This window comes from Arvicanthis niloticus, chromosome 7 (assembly GCF_011762505.2).
Source record: "Arvicanthis niloticus isolate mArvNil1 chromosome 7, mArvNil1.pat.X, whole genome shotgun sequence".
In the NCBI taxonomy this organism is placed as follows: domain Eukaryota; kingdom Metazoa; phylum Chordata; class Mammalia; order Rodentia; family Muridae; genus Arvicanthis; species Arvicanthis niloticus.
Window position 1 is genome coordinate 36,511,486 of NC_047664.1, and position 19,488 is coordinate 36,530,973.

Genomic DNA, 19,488 nt, shown 5'->3' on the forward strand with positions numbered 1-19,488 from the left:
TCTATACACAAGCCTGTTTATTTCCGTACAAAACCATATTTCTATTTTACACAAAGAGTACCCCACCGCTTCCCCGCATGTCAGCACCCTATCCTTGAGGAACATCCCCCAGAAGGATGGGGCTGAGACCCAACCCCTTCGGCCGTAGCTTCTGCCTGTGCTGGCCGGACCAGCTCAACTCAAGAGAAATAAATAAGGAGGCTCAGGCAGAATCTGGACTGGACCAGCCAGATTCTATCCCAGCCCAATGGCCAAGCAGTTGGCTCCTCAGGTGCAGAGGACCGGGAGTGTTGTCAGTCTTTGAACCGTGTAAGATGTGAGAAGACCCCACCTGGAGGCCTGAGCTCCTGGGGTTACAAGTAGGTGTCCTCACTCTCCTGGGAGGTCAGGCTCTCCTGGGAATGGTGGTAGGCTAAGTTCTGAGGAGTGGAGTCCTGGGGGACTGGGTCCTTTGGGGGCACATCCTGAGGAGGACATGCATCTCCTGAAGCAGTTACCACTGTGGCTTGACTGAGGCCTGGGGACTTGTCCAGTTGCCCACTGGTCTTTGTCCGCTTCTGCTCCTTCTGGACCTGCTTGTGTGGCTTAGCCTTGGAGCTGAGGAGGGTTGCATCTGGGGGTAGGCGGATGGATGGTGAAGGTTGCAGGGCAGGTCGGGGACCAGGCTCTGCATCCAGGATGGCCTTGGCACCATGCATCCTGGGCGGAGAGCGGCACTCCAGCTCACCACGGGTCTCTTGCCAGCGCCGCAGCTGGATGAGGTGCTCCCGCTCAATCTGGCGCTCTGTCACAGGCAACTCTATCACCTTCGGGGCAACAAGGAACATGTGAGCACCAAAAGAATGGCCTTTCCTGCCCACCAGCACCCCTTAACTGTCTGCTAAAGACTGATTCCAGGGAGGATATAATTGTGGTCTGAGTGCCAAACGTGACAGCCACAGTCTCAGGACAGACAGCTACCTACAACCACACACCCTCTCTCCTTATGTCTAGGACAGAAGGAAGGGCAGGCTGACATGGGCAACCCCACTCTCAGCCAGTATATCACCTGATGACTAGGGCAACCTGGCTCCAATACCAGCCCTATCACTTTTCAGCTGGTGACAAAGGGAAGTCACTTTGAAATTTTGCCTTTATAAGCCTCCACTTCCTCAAGTGTAAAATGGGGTCAGTGCTGGAAGTGGGTACAGATGACCTTGTATGTCTGCCCCTGCAATGTGCACTTGCATGAGCCTGGCCATGGTACCCCCCAGAAGCTGGCCATGTATCTCTCTCTTCATTTGTAGCCTCTGAAAACTAAGTATCCAAAAAGAAAAATGAGGGGGCTGTAGATCACAGCTCTTCTCTATTCCCAAAGTGGAGTGGACTAGCTGAGGAAGACACTGCAAAGTGCCTCTGTGCCCGACCCTCTTCGTCTAGCAAAAGGATGAGGTCCCTCCACCCTGACCAACCAACCCTTGGGGCAGGGCAATATAAGGCTTCTTCCAAAGTCAACTGCCAGCTCCCCTTCCCTCCCTAACAAGTGGGAGACGTGGGTCCACACCTCCTGAACCAGGAAGGCTTCCTGCATGATCTTGGGGCTGAGGCTCCGCAGCTGCTCGATGGTTTCATACTGGCCCTGGCAGGCTTTGAGCTTCTCTGGGGAGCCTAGGGCATGCTTCAGCAATACCAGTCCCACACGGAAGATGATCTTGACTCCTGTATGGGGGCAGGTGATGAGTCCAAGGAGGCTCTTGGGCTTCTTTTGCACCCCCCACAATCCAGCATGGTCTGGTACCTTCACAGAAGAACATGTCCCAAACTCGCAGCACAGAGCTCCAGGGAAGCGTGCGGGCAAAAGCACACATGAACCACTCTGTCATGTACAGCAGGGGGTCGATCTTCTGGCGGCTAAGGTGCTTGTGAGCCACAGGGGACACCTTCTGTAGCAGTGAGAAGAGGATCTCGCCATCCAGCTGGATTGCCTCCTGAAGAGACATCAAGGCCACAGAGCCATGACCATAGCCCCCTATGAGATCCTAGTACTGGGTCAACATTGAGTGACTCATCAGTAGCTATTGCCTATAGAGAACTGAAGACAGATGAACAGACCAGACACAGATGGTCCCTCAGGAAGAGTGAAACGAGTTCTTGGACATAGAATGGGGAACGGGACAATTGGGCTGAGTGTCCCCGCATACCGCAGGAATAACAACTACTGACTGTCAAGGTCAAGGAAAGCTCTAAGCATGAGGTGAAGGCTGAGGGAAAGGCATTCTGGGGGACAGAATGGAGCTTCAAACAAGCTCTTAAGCCTATGCCAGAGTTAAGGAGGGATGGAGAAGGAGCCCTGAGACACAGACAGAGGTGAGCGTGGAACTGGTACCTGAGTGACCTCGGTCAGGGACTTTAGCCTGAAGTGGCTATGAGTGAAGTGAGAGGCCTTGGCGCAGCCACAGAAGGCACGAGCCTGGAGCATCTCAGGCTATGGAGGAACTCACCAGTTTCTCGCTGTAGTAGCCAGGCAGGTACTTTTCACAGACTTGTACCAGACACCAGAAGGCTTGCTGTGGATGAAAGAGACATGAGCCCTTGAGGCTGGGACCAGGTCCCAATGCCCACCCAACTGGCCGCCCAGGTCCCAGTACCTCAGCAGGCATGTGCATGAGCAGCACGGCAGCAATGGGTGCCTGGGCCTGGCAGTAGCCCTCCTCAGGGCGGTACAGCGTGTAGGCCTTCAGCACACGGAACAGGTCCTGCTGGCTATGAAGAGGACAAGCAGGATAGGAAGGCAGGAGTTGACTACTGCCCATCACCTCCTTTGTACTCCAATGAACATCTACAGACCTGCCTCAGAACCTGCCCTTCCCAGAAAAGGATGTGCTTGTGGTCACCAATGGGTCAGTCTCCGACCTGTGACCCAATGACAGGATTCAAACAGAAAGCAAGAACCAGGGCTGGATGCCAGATAGACACAGACTGAGGAGGGGCTAGAGAGTGCCACCCTGCTGGGTCTGTCTATCCTTGCCCAATACATCACTTTGCTCCTGTCCCTGTCTACCAACCTCATTTACCCCTTTTCCTACATCAAGAAGGCCTGACCAGGAAAATTCTAACAATCTAGAGAATCATGCAAGCAGCCGCAAGAGTCAAAAGTGGGTCAGCATACCACTGGAGCACAGAAGGTAAAGGGTAACGGTAGAGTTTTGGGCACACGCAGCCAAGCTCACTGTGCCTTTCCTGACAGCCGAAGAGACAGCTTAGAGCCACCTTCCAGCCCACATACTTAGCCTACTTACCCATGGCCTCCTCGGGACACAAACATCTCATGGAAGGGGAACTGCCGGTGCAGGTCACGCTCAATCACATCTAGCCACTTGGGGTCCCCAGGAGACATGTCCAGCTCCTGAAAGTAAGGGCATAATGTCAGGAAGCAGTGAAGAGTACCCTTGGTAGGAGATAACTGTCTCAGGGGTCAGATTAGACACCAATGGCATCCAATCTCATCACAGAACCAGGCCTTCCTGAAGACAGGTAAGAAAGCCCACAAGAGGCAAGAATGGCAGAGCTGTGGGAAGCCTGAGGGGCTCCTAGTTCCTGGAAGAGTCTCAGGAGCAAGCATCAACCCCAGCTGTGGCCAGAGTCACAGGAGTCAGGATTCAGTTTATCTAGGGATAATGTCTTTTCCTTCAGACAGAAGGCTTCTTCTCAACAAGAGCTACAGGTGTCATCACTGCTTGGAGTCAGATGCAGAACTGGGTATGCAACACATATGGGACTTGCTGGTCTCTTCTCTACCCTAAAACAGATCCTGTCATCATATCCTGTTCAGAGACAAGAGAACTAAAGGGTTAAATGAAAGTCTTTTACCCAAGGCCTCCTGACTAGAAAAATGGTGGAGCAAGGACTTGAGAGCAGATGTGAATCAGAGCCACCGAGCCCAGCTGCTCTGCTGCCTGCATCCTGTGTTGCAGGTGTCACCTGTTCAGGAAGGGAGTGTGACATCTGTCAGGCGTTAAGTGCTTGTCTAGGTACTAGGGTTTATAGGTACCAGACATCTCAGGGGTGGCAAGTTCCTCTCTGGACACTATTCTACACACATACAAAGCTCTGTGCTTCTGTCATGGCGGTGGTGGCACAAGCCTTTAATCCCAGAACTTAGAAAACAGGGTCTCTGAGTTCAAGGTCAACCTGGACTACAGAGTGAGTTCCAGGACAGCCTCTACACAGAGAAACCCTGTCTCGGAAAATAAAAAACAAACAACCCCCCCCCCCCCCCCAAAAAAAAAAACCCAACCACTCCTCCCACACAAAACAAAGTTCTGTGTTTCCTTGTGCTGAGGATACATTCCTTGACAGTACCCCCAGTAGGCCAGCCACTCATAGCCTTCACTCTCACGTCTGAGCCCTCCGGACTCTGGGTGGAGCCCCCATCCCTGAACTGCCAACTCTGACCAGGATGAAGTCCGTTGGAATACGAGAGACAGAGCTACTAGGAGGAAGATTCTAGAGTCAAGAAGTTGCTCTTGTGGGACCTGACCTTGGTGTTGTGTGGAAACATCCAATCACCCTGATTCACAGTTATCTCTAGCCAAGTGTTGCCACCCACCCAGGCTCTCTCCCCAGGCCCAAGTGCTGCCAACAAATAGCTTGAGCCTCTCCAGGTCAGCAGTGTAAACTCAGACTGCCCTGCTCTGCTCCTGCACAGTCTTCACAGAGAACAGGTTATTCACTGAAGTACGAAGAATATCAACAATGCCCTGGTGGCTGGCAGCTCGATCTCATTCCCTAACATGAGTCTCAACAGCCTGGGAGAAGCCCTGATGCCTGGGGCCAAGTCTGGCAGGTAAACTGGGACAACCCCAGGGAAGCCAACTGCTTTCATGGTATCCTCCAGGGGAATAGGCTTAGCAGTTCAGCTTAGTGAATTGAAGAATACTGTACCATGCTAGCCATGGGGAGGTAGATAGGGATCTGGATACAGAAGACATGGTCTCTTACCACTGATTAACTGGCTTCTGACCTCCAAGTAGCCATGAAGACCACCTAGTAGATAATGTCTAGTTAGGCTTAGAGGCAGGAGACAGAGTACAAGATGGGGGCCAAGAAATGTGAAGGCTTTTGTGGTCCTATCATGCAGCCCAACTAATGGCTACAGCACACATTCAACCAGGAAAGTGGTTGAGGGTCACTTCCTGATGACCAAGAGCTGTGTAGAAATGCACTGTGCTAACATGAAAGCAAACCTGACTAACGGTTGAGAGAAAGGGCTAGAATACGGTGGCAGAGCCGTAATGAAGTCTATCCTACGGGGGCCTGCTAAGGGTAGAGACTTCGGTGAACAACAGCTTCCAGGAGCATGGTCCAGACTGGGACAATGTAGTTCTTGAGCAGTCAGGCCTATGAGTAGAGATCCTGTCAACTGACCATCTTACTGAGGTCTAGGATACTACACAGGGGATCCACTGCCAGGGGAAGATGCTCAATCCAGAGATACAACAGGCAGGTGAAGAAATGAAGGAAAACTCACGTCAAATTTTCCAGGGTTCTGCTGAAGTTTCACCTTGCCTCCTGACAGGTACTGCCAAGCCCGTCCCCGCAGAGAAGGTGGAATGCCCTTCTGGCATCGAAGACGAATCTGAAAGTCAAAAGAACAGCTGTACCCATGCACCCACCCTGGCAACTCCTCTGCACAGGCCTGGTGGGCCTTCGGTGGGCCTTCAGTGAGCCTACCCACAAAAGCACAAAGGGAAGAACTGAGAGCTTTCTGCCCTGCATGGCAGAGCCCATGGAGGGGATGGGGACTGCAATTAGACATGCTGCCACCAGGTGATGGCAGAGTGCATATTCTCTAATGACAATGCAGGTATTCCTAAGGTAGGCCACAGAATTCTGGACCCCAGAACTATAGCCAACCCTTAGTATGCATGGGAGATGGGTTCTGGGATCCTTGCAGACACCAAACTTTCCTCAAATCCCTCATACAAAGAAGCCAGGTATGATGGTGTATGCTGTCAGATTTCAAAGATACCAGGACAGATGGCTAACTGTGATGCTATTAGCCATCAAAGCAAATGCAGGCCCCAGGCTCAGTCAGTGCCTATGGCTCCCTCAGCTCTTCTCATCACACTTCGTACCTTAAACTTCTCCAACCCAAGGGCTTTGCTGCTTCCCTTCCCCCAGCTTATCTTCCCTATAGAACCTACCACTCCACCACAAATTCTGTTGCTCCTCTGCTCTGCTTTTCCTCCCTGGTCCCCTCTCTTGCCCCCCCCCCCCCCCTTCTCTTTCCCTCTCGCTCCTACCGCCTTCGTTGTCCAGTTCAGTCTGTTGGCCATGTTCAATCTCCTTCCTTCTCTCCCCACTCTGTACTGTTCCAGACGCTCCTGGCTATACTGTCCCTTGTATCAACAATAAAAACCTTCTCCTCAGCCATACCTTGGAGTGGCCACACATTATTATTTACATGCCTTGAATCCTAACACTCAGGAGGCAAATAGAGGCTAGGCTGGAACTTGCTGTGTAGTATAGGCTGGCCTTGAACTCACAGAGATCCACAGAGTACAGGCATGTGCCATCATGGGCAGCCTACTACCGTGTCTTTTAAGAAGTCACAAAACTGTTTAAGGGAACAGAGATATTAAAGAGGCAGAGAGAGGAGAGGAGAGGAAAGGGGTACAGGTGGGAATATGCTCAATGTACAATCTATACTTCTATGAAAACTTGAAAAAATAAAAAAATAAAGAACAGAACATTTTCCTCAGAATACTCATCACACAATCCGAAACCCTACCACTTCCACTGTGCCACACAGGCTGGAGATGCAGCTCTGGGTACTTCCTACCTCACTGGTCCCCAGAGCCTGATCAGGGGAAGGAGTGGGCTTCTCCTGGGAGTGATCCTAAAGCAAGTTCTCAGGGCAGCAGCCTGGCCTGAGATCAAAGAGACAGTACTTGTGGCATGAGAGCAGCTGGTGTAGGTTTGAATCCCACACTGACCTTGAGTCGGCCACTTCTCACCTGCGTTAGGATCTGAATGACAGTGCATATTCCTCTTGAATGTGTAATGAAGCTTGAAGTGTGGGGCTTTTTCTCCACATCATCCCAGGAAGATACTTGGCACAGAAAGGCCAAGGGCTTCAGCTGCTACCTAACTTCTCCTCAACTGGAAAGCCCCTCAAATAGTCCCACTTGAAGAGGGGCACAAAGGACCTTCCTGATAACCAACATAGGCAAGAGAGAACTTTCCAGAGCTTGGGAAGGAGACAGGCAGCAGGCTGTAGAATGCAGTCAGTATGGAAGAGCAGCTGGCTATTCACAAGAGCCAAGTTGGGCTTCTGACTGCTTGAAAACAGGGAGAGAAGAGACCAGAAGAGACCAGCACCAGACACTGAGGACAAATTCCTATTGCTGTAAAACAAAGGTCATCTTAAGGAAGCCACTTTGGGCAGGCTTTGACAGTGGGACATAGGACAGCCCAGAGGCGCAGGTCCTACAACATCTTACACTTGGGCAAGGTGAGAATAACATCCTTCTAGCCCATTACACATGTGTGCTGCAGGACAGTCATGGAGCACATTTAGCCTGCTCTGATACCCTCATAGATGCCAGAGCCAGGGCAGAGGATGGAGAGTCAAGAGGACAGCTAGCCTTTCTTAGACTCCTAGTCTTTTGCACAAAGGTGCTAGAGATGGTTATCAGCTGGCCTTAGGGAGGACAGGCAGAATGAGTTAGGATAACACATGAGGAAGTGCTGCCAGAATATTCCAAAAATTATCCTATAGCAAACTTAAGGAGGCCACTGGTGACAGCTAAGTGAAGCCACACCTTTGCCTGCTGAAGTCTGGGAAGGCAGATCCCTGATTCCCTGCAGGCCCTCATTTCTGTCCTGAGAACAATTGGGAGGTGGAAGAAGACACCCTCCTAACCAGGACTATGGATAAGTCCAGGAGAAATGTTGGGTCTGAGCCTACTTCCCAAAGCAGTTATTATCCTTCCTGTGTCATGACTTCCTGTACTGGAAGAAGCTATATTTCCAAAGCCAAGCAGGAGTTAGCAGGGGAGAGCCAATGTGGCTACAGCTGAGGCGGCAGCCTTGGTCTGGGTCTCCAAGTACAGTGAATTAAAACATGTCTTTGAAAGGCCTCTAGGCAAAGGCCGCCCTTGGCCTCTACCCACAGTCAAAGGGAAAAGGAAGGCTGCTGAATGCTCTATGGCAGGCACTCCCCACAGCTACAAGAGACGCAGAGCCAGCTACAGCCCAGGGTAAGAATGGGAGGAAAGACAAGGCAGGCAAGACCCCAAAGTTAACCAGGGAATGACTGGAGAATAAGTGTCCTAAAAATACTGATTTTGCCAGGTATGGTGGTGCATGACTATACTCTTAGCACTAGGGAGGCAGACAAATTACAGTGAGTTGGAAACCAGCCTGATCTACAGAGCAACATACACACACACACACACACACACACACACACACACACACGTAAGAAGGCACTCCGTGGGGAGAAAAGAGAGAGAGAATGGAGAAAGAAGAGAGAGGAGAGAAAGAGAGGGGGAGATTCTCTCCTTACCCATGCTAAGCACATATTCTATAACTAAACTTCACCCGGAATCCTACACAGAACAGCAAGAAAGAGCTCAAGCCTGGGTGAACTTCTCCCCCTTGGCAGTCTGTGAAGCACTTCCTGTTACCACTTGTAAGAATCCTCATAAAAGGTTTATTACTCCCCCTAGACTAATGCCTCTGTGTCTGAAAAGGGGAAGACATCTCATCCTAAGTTACATAGCTCACAAGTGAAGACTGTGTGAGATGAGCCACACTCACTCCAGACTTTCAGCCCTAGGCAGAACCAGATGGGGTAATGGGCTAACTTTGTTGACTATAATATGCAGAGACTGTGGCCATGAGTGGCCAGGCAGGGATTAAGTGCCACAAAGGGCCCCCAAGAACACCCACAAAGCTTCAGATTGGTGGGTGAGTGTGGGGTTCCCATAGGATGAGCAAGCCAGTACCTAAGAACATTCGAACTAGACAGGGAATGGGTATTCTCACTTTTATAAAACTACTTGTAAATTGTAGGATTGTTTTTCTTTCTTTCCACTCTGCCCAGGAGACAAGTAGAAAATCACCAACTTGTCTAGGTGGTGAAGAAGGCCCTTCCTGTGGTGGTCAATAGTGTAGACACTAAAGTTAACTGTCTGCCTTCAAATCTTAGGCCACTGGTAAAGCAAGAGTGTCACTAGAACCCACTTCATTGGATTGTTAACCAGATTACTGTAGTCGAGATATGAACCGTCTCACATATTAGCTGCACTAACATTAGGAGGCTCTTCAGCTCTTCTGGAAGGGGTAAAGCAAAGTTACCTATGAGGGCTGTTAGTTTAACTCTAGGACAAAGTTCTATGTGGCTCTTCTCTGAAGTCATGTGCCAGGTACAAACCTTCCTAGAGTCATCCTAGAGTCAGCTTCTGCTGCTCACTTGACCAATGGCAGACCCCTTCAGCAGCCTGACAGTTGGAGAAGCCCCTAGATTGCTGCAGTGAAATTCATCCCATTCCTTCTCCTCCTAGTCTGTTAACTGCCAGCCTCAGGCCCAAGGCCAGGCCTCTTACCTTTTTGTGCTTCTTGGCCATCCATTTGTCCCAGTTGTTGAGCATGTCCAGCCACTTGGACTCCCTTTGCCTCAGCACCTCCAGGGGAACTTCCTCCAGCCTATGGATCAGAAGGCGGGGCATCAGATGTGTCAAGAGAAGCAAAGACCTTCCCTGGCTTTGGCCCCAGCCACCAACCTGGCCAGCCCTACAGCCCAATGCCTGTGTCTGTATACCTCCTTCAAGTCTGCAGACTCACAGTGCCCTACTGCAAATGAGCAGTGTGCCACAAAAGTCACAGGCCAGATACAACAGGGGCAAGGCTGAGTGTGTGCCTCTGCACTAAAGTCAAGCATTCCTGTCTTGGTCCTGCCTTAGTAAATAAGCCTCTTCCAGGGGGCCAGCACACTAGGCGTAAAGCTGGATGCAAAAACTAGTTAAACAAATACAGAAATAACACGCTCCCTTCTTCACCTGAGCCAAGCTGGTTACTCAGACTTTCCCCAATTACACCCTTGCTCTTTCCCATCGCTCAACCTCTCTACTCAGGCCAATTCCTTGGCTGGAATGCTCCCCGAGTCGTCTCCACATGCTAAAGTCATACAGACACTTCAAAGTCCCTTCAAATGTCACCTTCTGACTGAGCAGCTGTGTCACTCTGAACAGGCTAAGAAGACTCTCGTTCCCTTGTGGAATTGACATTTGATGGGTACCGAGACTCAGCCCAGGCTGATCAGCACCAATGAAGGCAGAGGTGGGCTGGGAGGAATCCCTGTCTTCAGTAGAGAGCACAATCACCTCACTCCTCAGTGAAGCTTCCGAAGGGAGTACCTGAGGATCCCCAAGTTCACACAACTCTCAAAGGCAGAGAAGAGAAGGTGACGGACATGCAGGCATTCTACATATGCTTTCTTATCCGGCCTACAGAGTGATGGCAAAGCAGACAGCCATACAACACAAATGTGCATGTGCAGCTCTCACACACAGTTTCCTTAAATGTATTTTAAACTATTAGATTATTAAATTCTTTCATTTGTTTATTTCTTTGTTGTGCTTTTGTGAATTTGTTTGTTTTGTTTCTTCAAGTAAGAAAGTACTTGGTCTGGTGAGATGTAGCTCAGTGGTAGAGTACTTGTCTAAATTGCCAGGCTGTGTTCAATTCTCAGTACCACCAGAAAAAAGAAAGAAAAGTAGTATTTTGTAAACTGGACATAATGTCAGCTCTTTGGAGGTAGAGGCAGGAGTTTAAGGATAGCCTGGGAAAGATGACATCCTGTAAAATAAATAAATAAATAAATAAATAAATAAATAAATAAATAATATGAAATAGGCTGGAAAGATAGTTCAGTGGTTGTTAAGAGCACCAGTTGCTCTTCCAGAGGACCAGGGTTCAATTCCTAGCACCCACATGGCAGCTCATAACTGTGTGTAGTTCCAGTTCCAGGGGATCAGACACCTCATATAGACATGCATGCAGGTAAAACACCAATGCACATAAAATAAAAAATAAGTAAATCATTACAAAAAAATTAAAATACTTGACAGTATTAAGAAGGGATGGTATGAAAGAGCAAGGAGTAAAAAGTAAAGTGAGTAAGTAGAACAAATTAAATTTTAAAAAAGGAAAGGATTGATTATACGTGACAGACTCAGAGAAAGGCTCAGAGAGGCGAGAATCCCACTTGGAGTCAAACAAAATCAGTAAGGAACCTGGGACTCAATTCCAAGCCAGATCCTATATAGCCTAAAGATGACATCCAGCCCAATATGACTTTCCTGAAAGGGACACAGAGCGGGAGGCACTTGAGGCAGCTCCAGGGAGCTCTCAGGAACAGGAATGGTGGAGCTGGGCCTGGCCCAGGGTTGGAGTTTCTGATTCTCTCTGCCGGAAGGAAACATGTCGCTGTGACTGTTACTGGTTGCAAGAACAGAGGGAGGGGCCCTGGCAGAGCTGAGGCCTCCAGGACACAAAGAGGCAAATCCTCTTGTTTAGTGCACTTTATCTGGGGAACTGAGCCTGAACTCAGCCTTGGAATAGAACAGTTGAGAAGGAACTTGCCCTGGATAATAAACTGCCCCTCAACACAAGGACACAAGTCACTGTGCTCCAAGCTGCTATCTCTCACCATCGAGAGGCAGAACCAAGGCACAAAGACACTTTATTTCTTTCTCTGTTTGATATAAAAAAGCAGTGCTCAATCCTCGAGGTCAAGTAATTTACAAAAGGATATAAGTGTCCAGGCAACCCCCAAATACCCAAGAAGTAGAGATCAAAGGACCCTACACCCCCAGCCATGATGACATATATACCAAAACTGTATTCACTTATACAACAAGTCAAGGATGAGCCTTCTAGTTAACTAGCAGAGGGTAGGGTGCCCACATGAGTCAACAGGAAGTTTTAGCAGTTCTGAAGGTGATACCATCTGATTGAGCCCTTTGTGCAGATAACAAACTAAAGCTCAGTGAAGATGAGCCTTACAGCTGAAATTGCTAGCTGCCAAAGACTCCTCCTCACATGATTAAATCCCAGCCTGTATGACACCTCAACCTTGGGGTCTGGTTTCGTTGGTAAAATATGACTGTTGGCCTCAGAGATACTTATTCTTTCAAGTGCAATCAGAGAGGAACATGCTGAGAGTTCTTTCAACTGATGCCAGCTGATAGCTTTGGCAGTTTCAAAGCCCAGTGTCAAACATCAAACCAGAATTCAAATGGGGTAGAAAACAAAGGGTTATGTTTCCTAGATTCTAAGACAGCACTGATTCTAGGCTTTACCAACAATGAGGCAGGATCTCAGAAAGCCAAACAACTGCTATTCTCTCAATGTGTATATTAATCAGAAGATATGTTTTAGATTTAAAATCTTAAACTGGGAAATTTTTGAGGAAAAACACTAATTTAAATAAATGGCTTCTCTTCCAACAGAAGAACTTAGTCTGGATGTTGGCAGGGCAGAAACAGACACAGTCCCTAGCACTCGGGACATTCTCTAACTATAAGTTATCTAACTATAAGGTATCTCTTAGATAGAAGGTTAAAGGGCCCTTCAGTAGACTTAGTCAGGATCCCTGAAAGTATCTGTTCTGGATGAAGGAATTCTACAACAAGGAAGTGTTGTGGAGACTAGAGAGATAGCTCAGCAGTTTAGAGCACTGGTTGCTCTTCCAGAAAACCTATGTTTGGTTCCCAGCATCCACATGACAGCTACCAGCTGTTTACAATTCCAGTTCTAGAGGATCCGATGGTCTCTTCTGGCCTCCATGGGCACTGGTGCATAGACATACATGGAGGCAAAACACCCATACACAGTAAATAAAAATAAAATCTAAACCCAAGACAAAACCAAGACAAACCAACAGCAAAGCCACCAAGTCACCCTCTCCCCCTTCCTTGCTGTGTTTTTGTTTTTTATCGGTGGACAGGCTACACTGTGAACTGATTCTGAAGGGATGCCAAGTAAGAGCTGTGTGGTGAAGCTGGGAGGATGGGAGCTCTTCAAACAGCATGTTGGTGTGAAGCCCTAGGTGGCTTTCCCCTGGTAGTACGGAATATACTACCCGAGACAGGAGCACACTCACTTTCCAGAAACCCCTCTTTCCTGAGGTGTCCAGAGGGGAGCTTCTCTTTATCCAAAGAGCCTACTAAAAATCTTTAGGGCCAGCCCTTATTGAAACAGCACCAGGGCTAGTACTTTACCTCAGGGGCCGCCAGCACTGAACAGCTTTTACTGCTAAACATTCTTTCCTATGCTTGGACAAAAAATTTCTGTTATCTTCTCCCTGTAATTTCAACACTGCCTTCTGGTGCTACACAATGCTTAGGCCCTCTTATACCAGGTGTACACATGCTTATCTCCTGTCACCCATCCACCCTAGTCTGGAGTGTGCTTTCTTTTCTCTGCTCTCAGCCACAGCAGTCTTTCAAGGTCTTCTATACTATCAAAACCACAATAATAGCCGGACGGTGGTGGTACACGCCTTTAATCCCAGCACTTGGGAGGCAGAGGCAGGCGGATTTCTGAGTTCGAGGCCAGCCTGGTCTAGAGAGTGAGTTCCAGGACAGCCAGGGCTACAGAGAAACCCTGTCTAAAAAAAACAAAAAAAAAAAAAAAAAAAAAGAAAGAAAAGAAAAAAAAAACCAAAACAAACACCCAATAATAGCAATATCAACAGCAGTAGTCAGCATTTATACACCACTTACCAGTTAGCTAATTTTCTTTCTCTTACACATGTGTATCACATGTACATTTCCTTAATAACCCTCAGGACAATATTATTATCCCCATTAGTAAAGTTAAGAATGGTGCAGAAGAGCATAGCTGTAAGAAGCAAGCTGAGACTACACCCAGGGCTGTCTGACTCCATGGTCATATTCTTGACCTTATGCTACAGTCCTAGCCCTCAAGAAGCTAAACTCACGGAATCCTCACAGCGTCCCCATCTGTATACCCGAATGCCATTTATTGTCCTCCAACTTTCAGACCTTCACCCTGACCTAGAACACTGTTTTTCAAACATTGAACTGAGACCTATAGTAAGATCCACATTTTATATATACTTTGTATACATACAAATTACTGAAATGTTTTTTTGAAATGAATTGTCCTTAAATGTATAAATATGAACTCTGATTTTTCAAATCAATTTCATATAGGTTTTTTTAAATTAGATAAGGTAGGCATAGTGGCATACATTCCAGCAGTTGAGAGGCTGAACAGGAGGAATGCCATGAATGAGGCTAGCCTGGACTACCCACTGAGACTCATGCAAACAAAAAAGCTAATTATAGGACAGTGAGATAGTTCAGTGGGTGAAGGTACTTGCCTCCAAACTTGACAACCAGAGTTCAATCCCTGAGGTCTACATGTCAGGCTCCTCTAAATGTTCCTTTGACCTCTAAACACATGTACACACAGAGAGACTAAATAAGTATAAAGAAGAAAATTTAAAGTTACGCGTAATTCTTTGAAACTGATTGATTCCGATACTAAGCATGAATGGATGAAGACATAAATCTGAATGAGTGTTCACTACACTACGGGCTTGTTCATACTGATTAGCACTATCCATCCTGACTCAATCAGTCTTGAGCTTCAGGACGGACTCTATTCATGGCTTTCTCTATGATTCCATTACTTTCATGTGTATTATACTCAGGCATACAAGGCACTTCTACCTATAGTAATTTTCTTTGTCTTTCTAATGCCCAATGAAAAGGAGTGCTCATAGATTAACTGTAATCTCCATTTGCTCAATAAAGAGTGTTGACTAGATCAGAGAGGTTCAGGCAAAGTCGAGCTAGAAACTAAGTGGCTGAACCAGAGCTTCTCTCTGCCACATAACTCAAGCATTGTCTCTTCCTCCCTGCAGGAGTCTGTGGGGAAACTAGACCTTTTTCTAGATGTTGTTGCATGCCTTTAACTGGGTCCTAGCCCATAGAGAGTCTAACTCCCATCCTGTGTTCTCACAGCTGTAGTGAATAGTCTGCCTGTGTGTCACACAGCTCAGCAAGGCCAATAGGATGGACAGGCACTGCTGGCACGCCCATCTGCAGTTGGAGATGGTATGCCTAGGCAATGTGCTGTTTGTCACTAACTCTACCTCCTGAGGAGGGAGCTCAGAGAAGACAAAGGTGGTAACTGACAGGTTACCACATGCCAGGCTCCTAGACTACCAGAGCTGTGCTGAGCCATTCTGTGGCCCAAAGTGGCAGGGACACTTCATGCACTATCAACAATCTTTCCCAAAATTCAGAAGCTAGAAGCTTCCAAAAGCTCAGAGGGACAAGCCCAGTTCCTAAGGTTCCTGAAAGTTTCTCTTCCCTGCCTTTTTAGACTTCTACTCTCAACACCTTGACTTGGCAAACTCAGTAAGGATACTGCACATGCCCAGGACCCTTTCATCCTTTGTGGACGATATCCTTGGTCCCCCTCCTACAAGCTTCACTCAGTGAACCTGAAGCAAGCACTCTTCCTAAAGTCACAGACCACAGGACTGATGCTTTTCATCTCACTTGCCAGGGATACTAAATGGAACATGGAAGAAAATAAAGAGTGAGAACCCACCCCCACCCCGAGACCAGTTGACTAGGAATGCACTTTGGTTCCTCCATTAGCTGGAAACCATGAGCTGGTGCTTTCCCCCAACCTGCTGACTTCTGGGTTTAAACCCTGGGCCTTGTGTATGATGTAAAAAAGCACTCCTCATCACCGAGGTGCGTCCCCAACTCTACTTCATCTTTAGTGCAACCACAATACCCACTGTGTATTACACAGGACTACAAAGAGGAGAAAACACATACTGTGGACAGTCAGAAATGGCAGCTAGTTCACAACTTATATCACACTCATTTCCTCAAGGTCACTCTCATTTTACCTGGGAAGTCACAGAGGTCCAAGAGATGATGTCATTTACTTACTCTATGACACATAAAGTATAATTCCTAGCTTCTATCACTTCTTTTCACAGCTGTGTGAAGCAGAGACAGGCCTCTCCCCTCTCTAAGCTTCCAGTTTCCCATCTGTAACACGGTGGCTATGTTGCCTGCCCTGGGAGCAACTGTAAAGATGACATGTTGCAAGAATGACCGTGTAGTGACTTGGCCAAGCCACTACAGGGCAAACACTTCCCTAGGAAAGCAGTTCTTATTACCTCTATTCAGCATGGTTTAGTAATCTGCCCATATTAGATATCCTGGAAGTGGAGGCTGCCACTCAAGACACTGACCTGTCTATAGATATAAAGTGTCCATACATAACACAAACTCTGTCCTTCCCCCTACTCTTCTCTAAAGTTGAGAAAGACAGAAAGAAGTATATGACAACAGCTTTCACAGCTGGATAAAGACAAAGTCACCAGAGGAGGTCCAACCAAAGTGTGGAATATTAGGAATATGCAGAGAAAGTATGGTTAATCATTGAGTCCAGAGACAGTGAAGAAAGGGGAATTGGGAAGATAAATGAGGATAAAGACACTGGCCTGCTCTATACATTGGGTAACAACTTCTAGAATTCATTACTGTAAAAGATAGTCAGTAATGCACATCTGTAAAAGTACACATACTTTTACAGTTAGTTTCTAAGAAAGGAAACTAGAATATGGGAGAAGGTAGGTTAGAATATGCAAATGGATGCTAGTCAGGCTGAATAGACCACACAGTTAAGAATACCCTCTCCAACCAGGCGGTAGTGGCAAGGGACTTTTATCTCAGCACTCAGGAGACAGAGGCAGGTAGATCTATGTGAGTTCAAGGCCAGACTAGACTACAGAGCTAGTTCTAGGGTCTATACAGAGAAACCCTGTCTCTAAAAACAAACAAACAAACAAACAAACAAACAAGAAACCTTTCCAGACAGTTGGAGAGGTCTGGTGCCCAGAGGGTAAGTGACTTGCCCAAGGACATGCTGTGAGTGGTAGGGAATGGGTGATGTCTGTAGTAATCAGTGCTGGCCACTCTGCCTTGGAGCTGTCAGTGGCTGCTGTGTGAGAGAGTCTGGCTTGCTTCACTCTCCCTAGCTCCCAGTGGAGGCAAATTCTGGGCCTGCCTCTCTTTCCCATGAGGCATTTACTGGCTCTGCTCCTTCTGGCTCTGGGTCAGTGAACAATGGTAAACAGGTTCTCTCCACCCTTCACTGGCCTTGGCATCCTGGGCTTCTGCCCAGCACTCCATTCTGCTCAGCTCCACCCTGTTGTCTTGCAGACTCCAAAAATCAAGGAATCCCTCTTCTTCTGGTCACTGAACTGAGAAAGGATGCAGATAGCAGAATCCCCCAGGGCAGCTCTCCTTGACAACTATAAGAAGTTGTGGAGACTTTTCTTAGCAGAAGATATCATTTCCCTAAACCTAACTCTAACCAGGCAGAGTGGTGCTTGAAATTTTCTGCCTGTAACTGGCTGGATACCTGGGTCACAATCTCCCTTGTAGATGCCCAGAGTCCACTCTGATCTATATGAGACTCTCCAAGCCGTCCTTACCAAACTGTTAACCCTTACTGATAGATCTCACCTAACTGTCCTGACTCACTGTGTCCACAGGTCCCTCCTTGCTGGAACTTCTTCATGGCTCCCTACTGTCCCCCCTCTCTCCAAAAGAAATTATAGGCCCTGGCTCTCTAACCCCCCTGTCCCTTTCATTCCTGGTTTTACTTCTAGGTGTCCCCTCCCTGAGCCACTCCTCTCAGCCTCCCTCCATTTTCTACTGGCTCCCCATTCACCACTGAAAACCTCATGCAAAACTGCCTTTCATCTGTCCATAGCCTCTAACTGCTTCAGGGACAGCACAATCAACCCAGTGCATTCTATAAACAGATCTCCACAGCCTTACTATAAAGATTAATAAAATACAGCCCCTGCCCTTGAGAAAGCCAAAGTTTCAGAGAGGTAGCTGGGTGGATAAATAATTCACAGGCACACATCAAGCGCTAGCACAGAGCTTGTGAAAGGTTCGAGGAATCTGCAAGAAATCCTCAGGGTAGAGATGAAGATGTTTGGGGAGCTGACTTTTAAACTGGGGTTTGAAGGCTGACAGGAAGTGGCTAGGCTGAGATAGGTGGAAAGAACATAGCAGGCAAAAGGCCCAGTATGTGCAAGTGCAAGTTATAGGAAGGGCATGGCTTGTGTGAAGAATGTGAGCAGTCCAGCAGAGCAGGTCCGGCCTCCCCACCTGACCTCTGCTCTGCTGAGGCAGCATTCCTTGAGGAGGTATGCTCCTCCAGAGCCCCAGCAGGCCATTCTTAGCAGTGTCTCAGGTTAAGAACATTTCCTAGTACCTGCTTGGCACCTGGTCAACACACAGTAACTGATTTGTGTTGTGACCTCAGGCCTGAGTTCTCAGCAGCAAGCTGGGAAGATTGATCTCTGCTTGAGACCAGACAGATAACACAGTAGGAACTGAACGCTCCCTCTGCAGCCTAACAGCAGCTCTACTTTGTGCAGGCTGAGCTCAGATCTGCTTCAAGTGGCCTTTTACAACATTACAGCTCTCCTATTCAATTAACTGAATGTCCGAGATAACGCTTCCCAGGCACTTGCTAAGCACCAGCCACTGCTCAGCATCCAATTGATATCATTTCATTTAACCCTGGTAACAAAGCCCATGAGAGTCATTCTCCAATTACTAACCCCGCTTGGCAGATGAGAAAACTCAGATTTTCAGCAATCTGAATTTCATAATTGCTGCCTAAGGTTTATGGCAAGCAAGCCCTGGCAGGTGAGGCTAGAACCTCTGCTCTTCTCTGACTATGCCACCCAACTTCAGCACTCAGTGTTGTCTAATCAGCTGGATGCACACAAGCTTCGATCCTAGGAAACTAGAGAGTTCAATCAACTCCAACCCACAAGCAGTGTGACACTTTGCAAGTCACTTTAGCAATCTGGGATTTGGCTTCAGATGATGTAAAGCAGGGATGATACTGATAAGCACATTTCACAGAAATAAGTGAGAAGAGGCGAGGGATAGCCTGGGCCACATGCGAGCTCCTCTGTAAAATGGCATTATGACAGCAAAGGTAAGAGAAAGAAAGGGTCACCTAGGAAGTACCACCGGTAAGCCAGGACAAAGGATCACAAGGCAGAGAAGGAGAGTGCAGATGGTAATTATGAGGCAAACTGAGACGCTTCCTCAGGTGACTACTACTACCTAGAAGGGTACAAGACCAGCCAGCCCTGTGGCCACACACTGGCCCTGAAATTCTCAGGCAACTTCCACTCTTACTTCTGCTTTTTCTTCACAGGCCATAGAAAAAAAAAGAACAGTCCCAGAGTCAGGGTTGTCAGAGGGTCTTGATGCAAATGACTCAATAAGGAACTAATGGGGGAATTCCCAACCTGCTCTGGTAGGTCAGGGAGCTCCTGACCTCAGGCTGAGTGGAACTGATCTTCTGCCTTAGCCCTAAGACCATGGGGTGCTTGAGCAG

At 47.9% G+C, this 19,488-nt stretch overlaps 1 protein-coding gene across 1 annotated transcript in view; it reads right to left on the minus strand.

Annotated features, from left to right (window-relative positions):
• Positions 1-19,488, minus strand: part of Tbc1d10a (TBC1 domain family member 10A) — a 28,456-nt gene continuing 8,968 nt past the window's right edge. The window contains exons 2-9 of the mRNA XM_034508977.1: positions 9,594-9,693; positions 5,510-5,617; positions 3,279-3,385; positions 2,628-2,742; positions 2,481-2,546; positions 1,778-1,967; positions 1,544-1,698; positions 1-806 (exon numbers count right to left, since the gene is read on the minus strand). Of these exons, the coding sequence (XP_034364868.1) occupies positions 354-806; positions 1,544-1,698; positions 1,778-1,967; positions 2,481-2,546; positions 2,628-2,742; positions 3,279-3,385; positions 5,510-5,617; positions 9,594-9,693 (1,294 nt within the window). The 3' untranslated portion in view covers positions 1-353. The remainder of the gene's footprint in view (positions 807-1,543; positions 1,699-1,777; positions 1,968-2,480; positions 2,547-2,627; positions 2,743-3,278; positions 3,386-5,509; positions 5,618-9,593; positions 9,694-19,488) is intronic.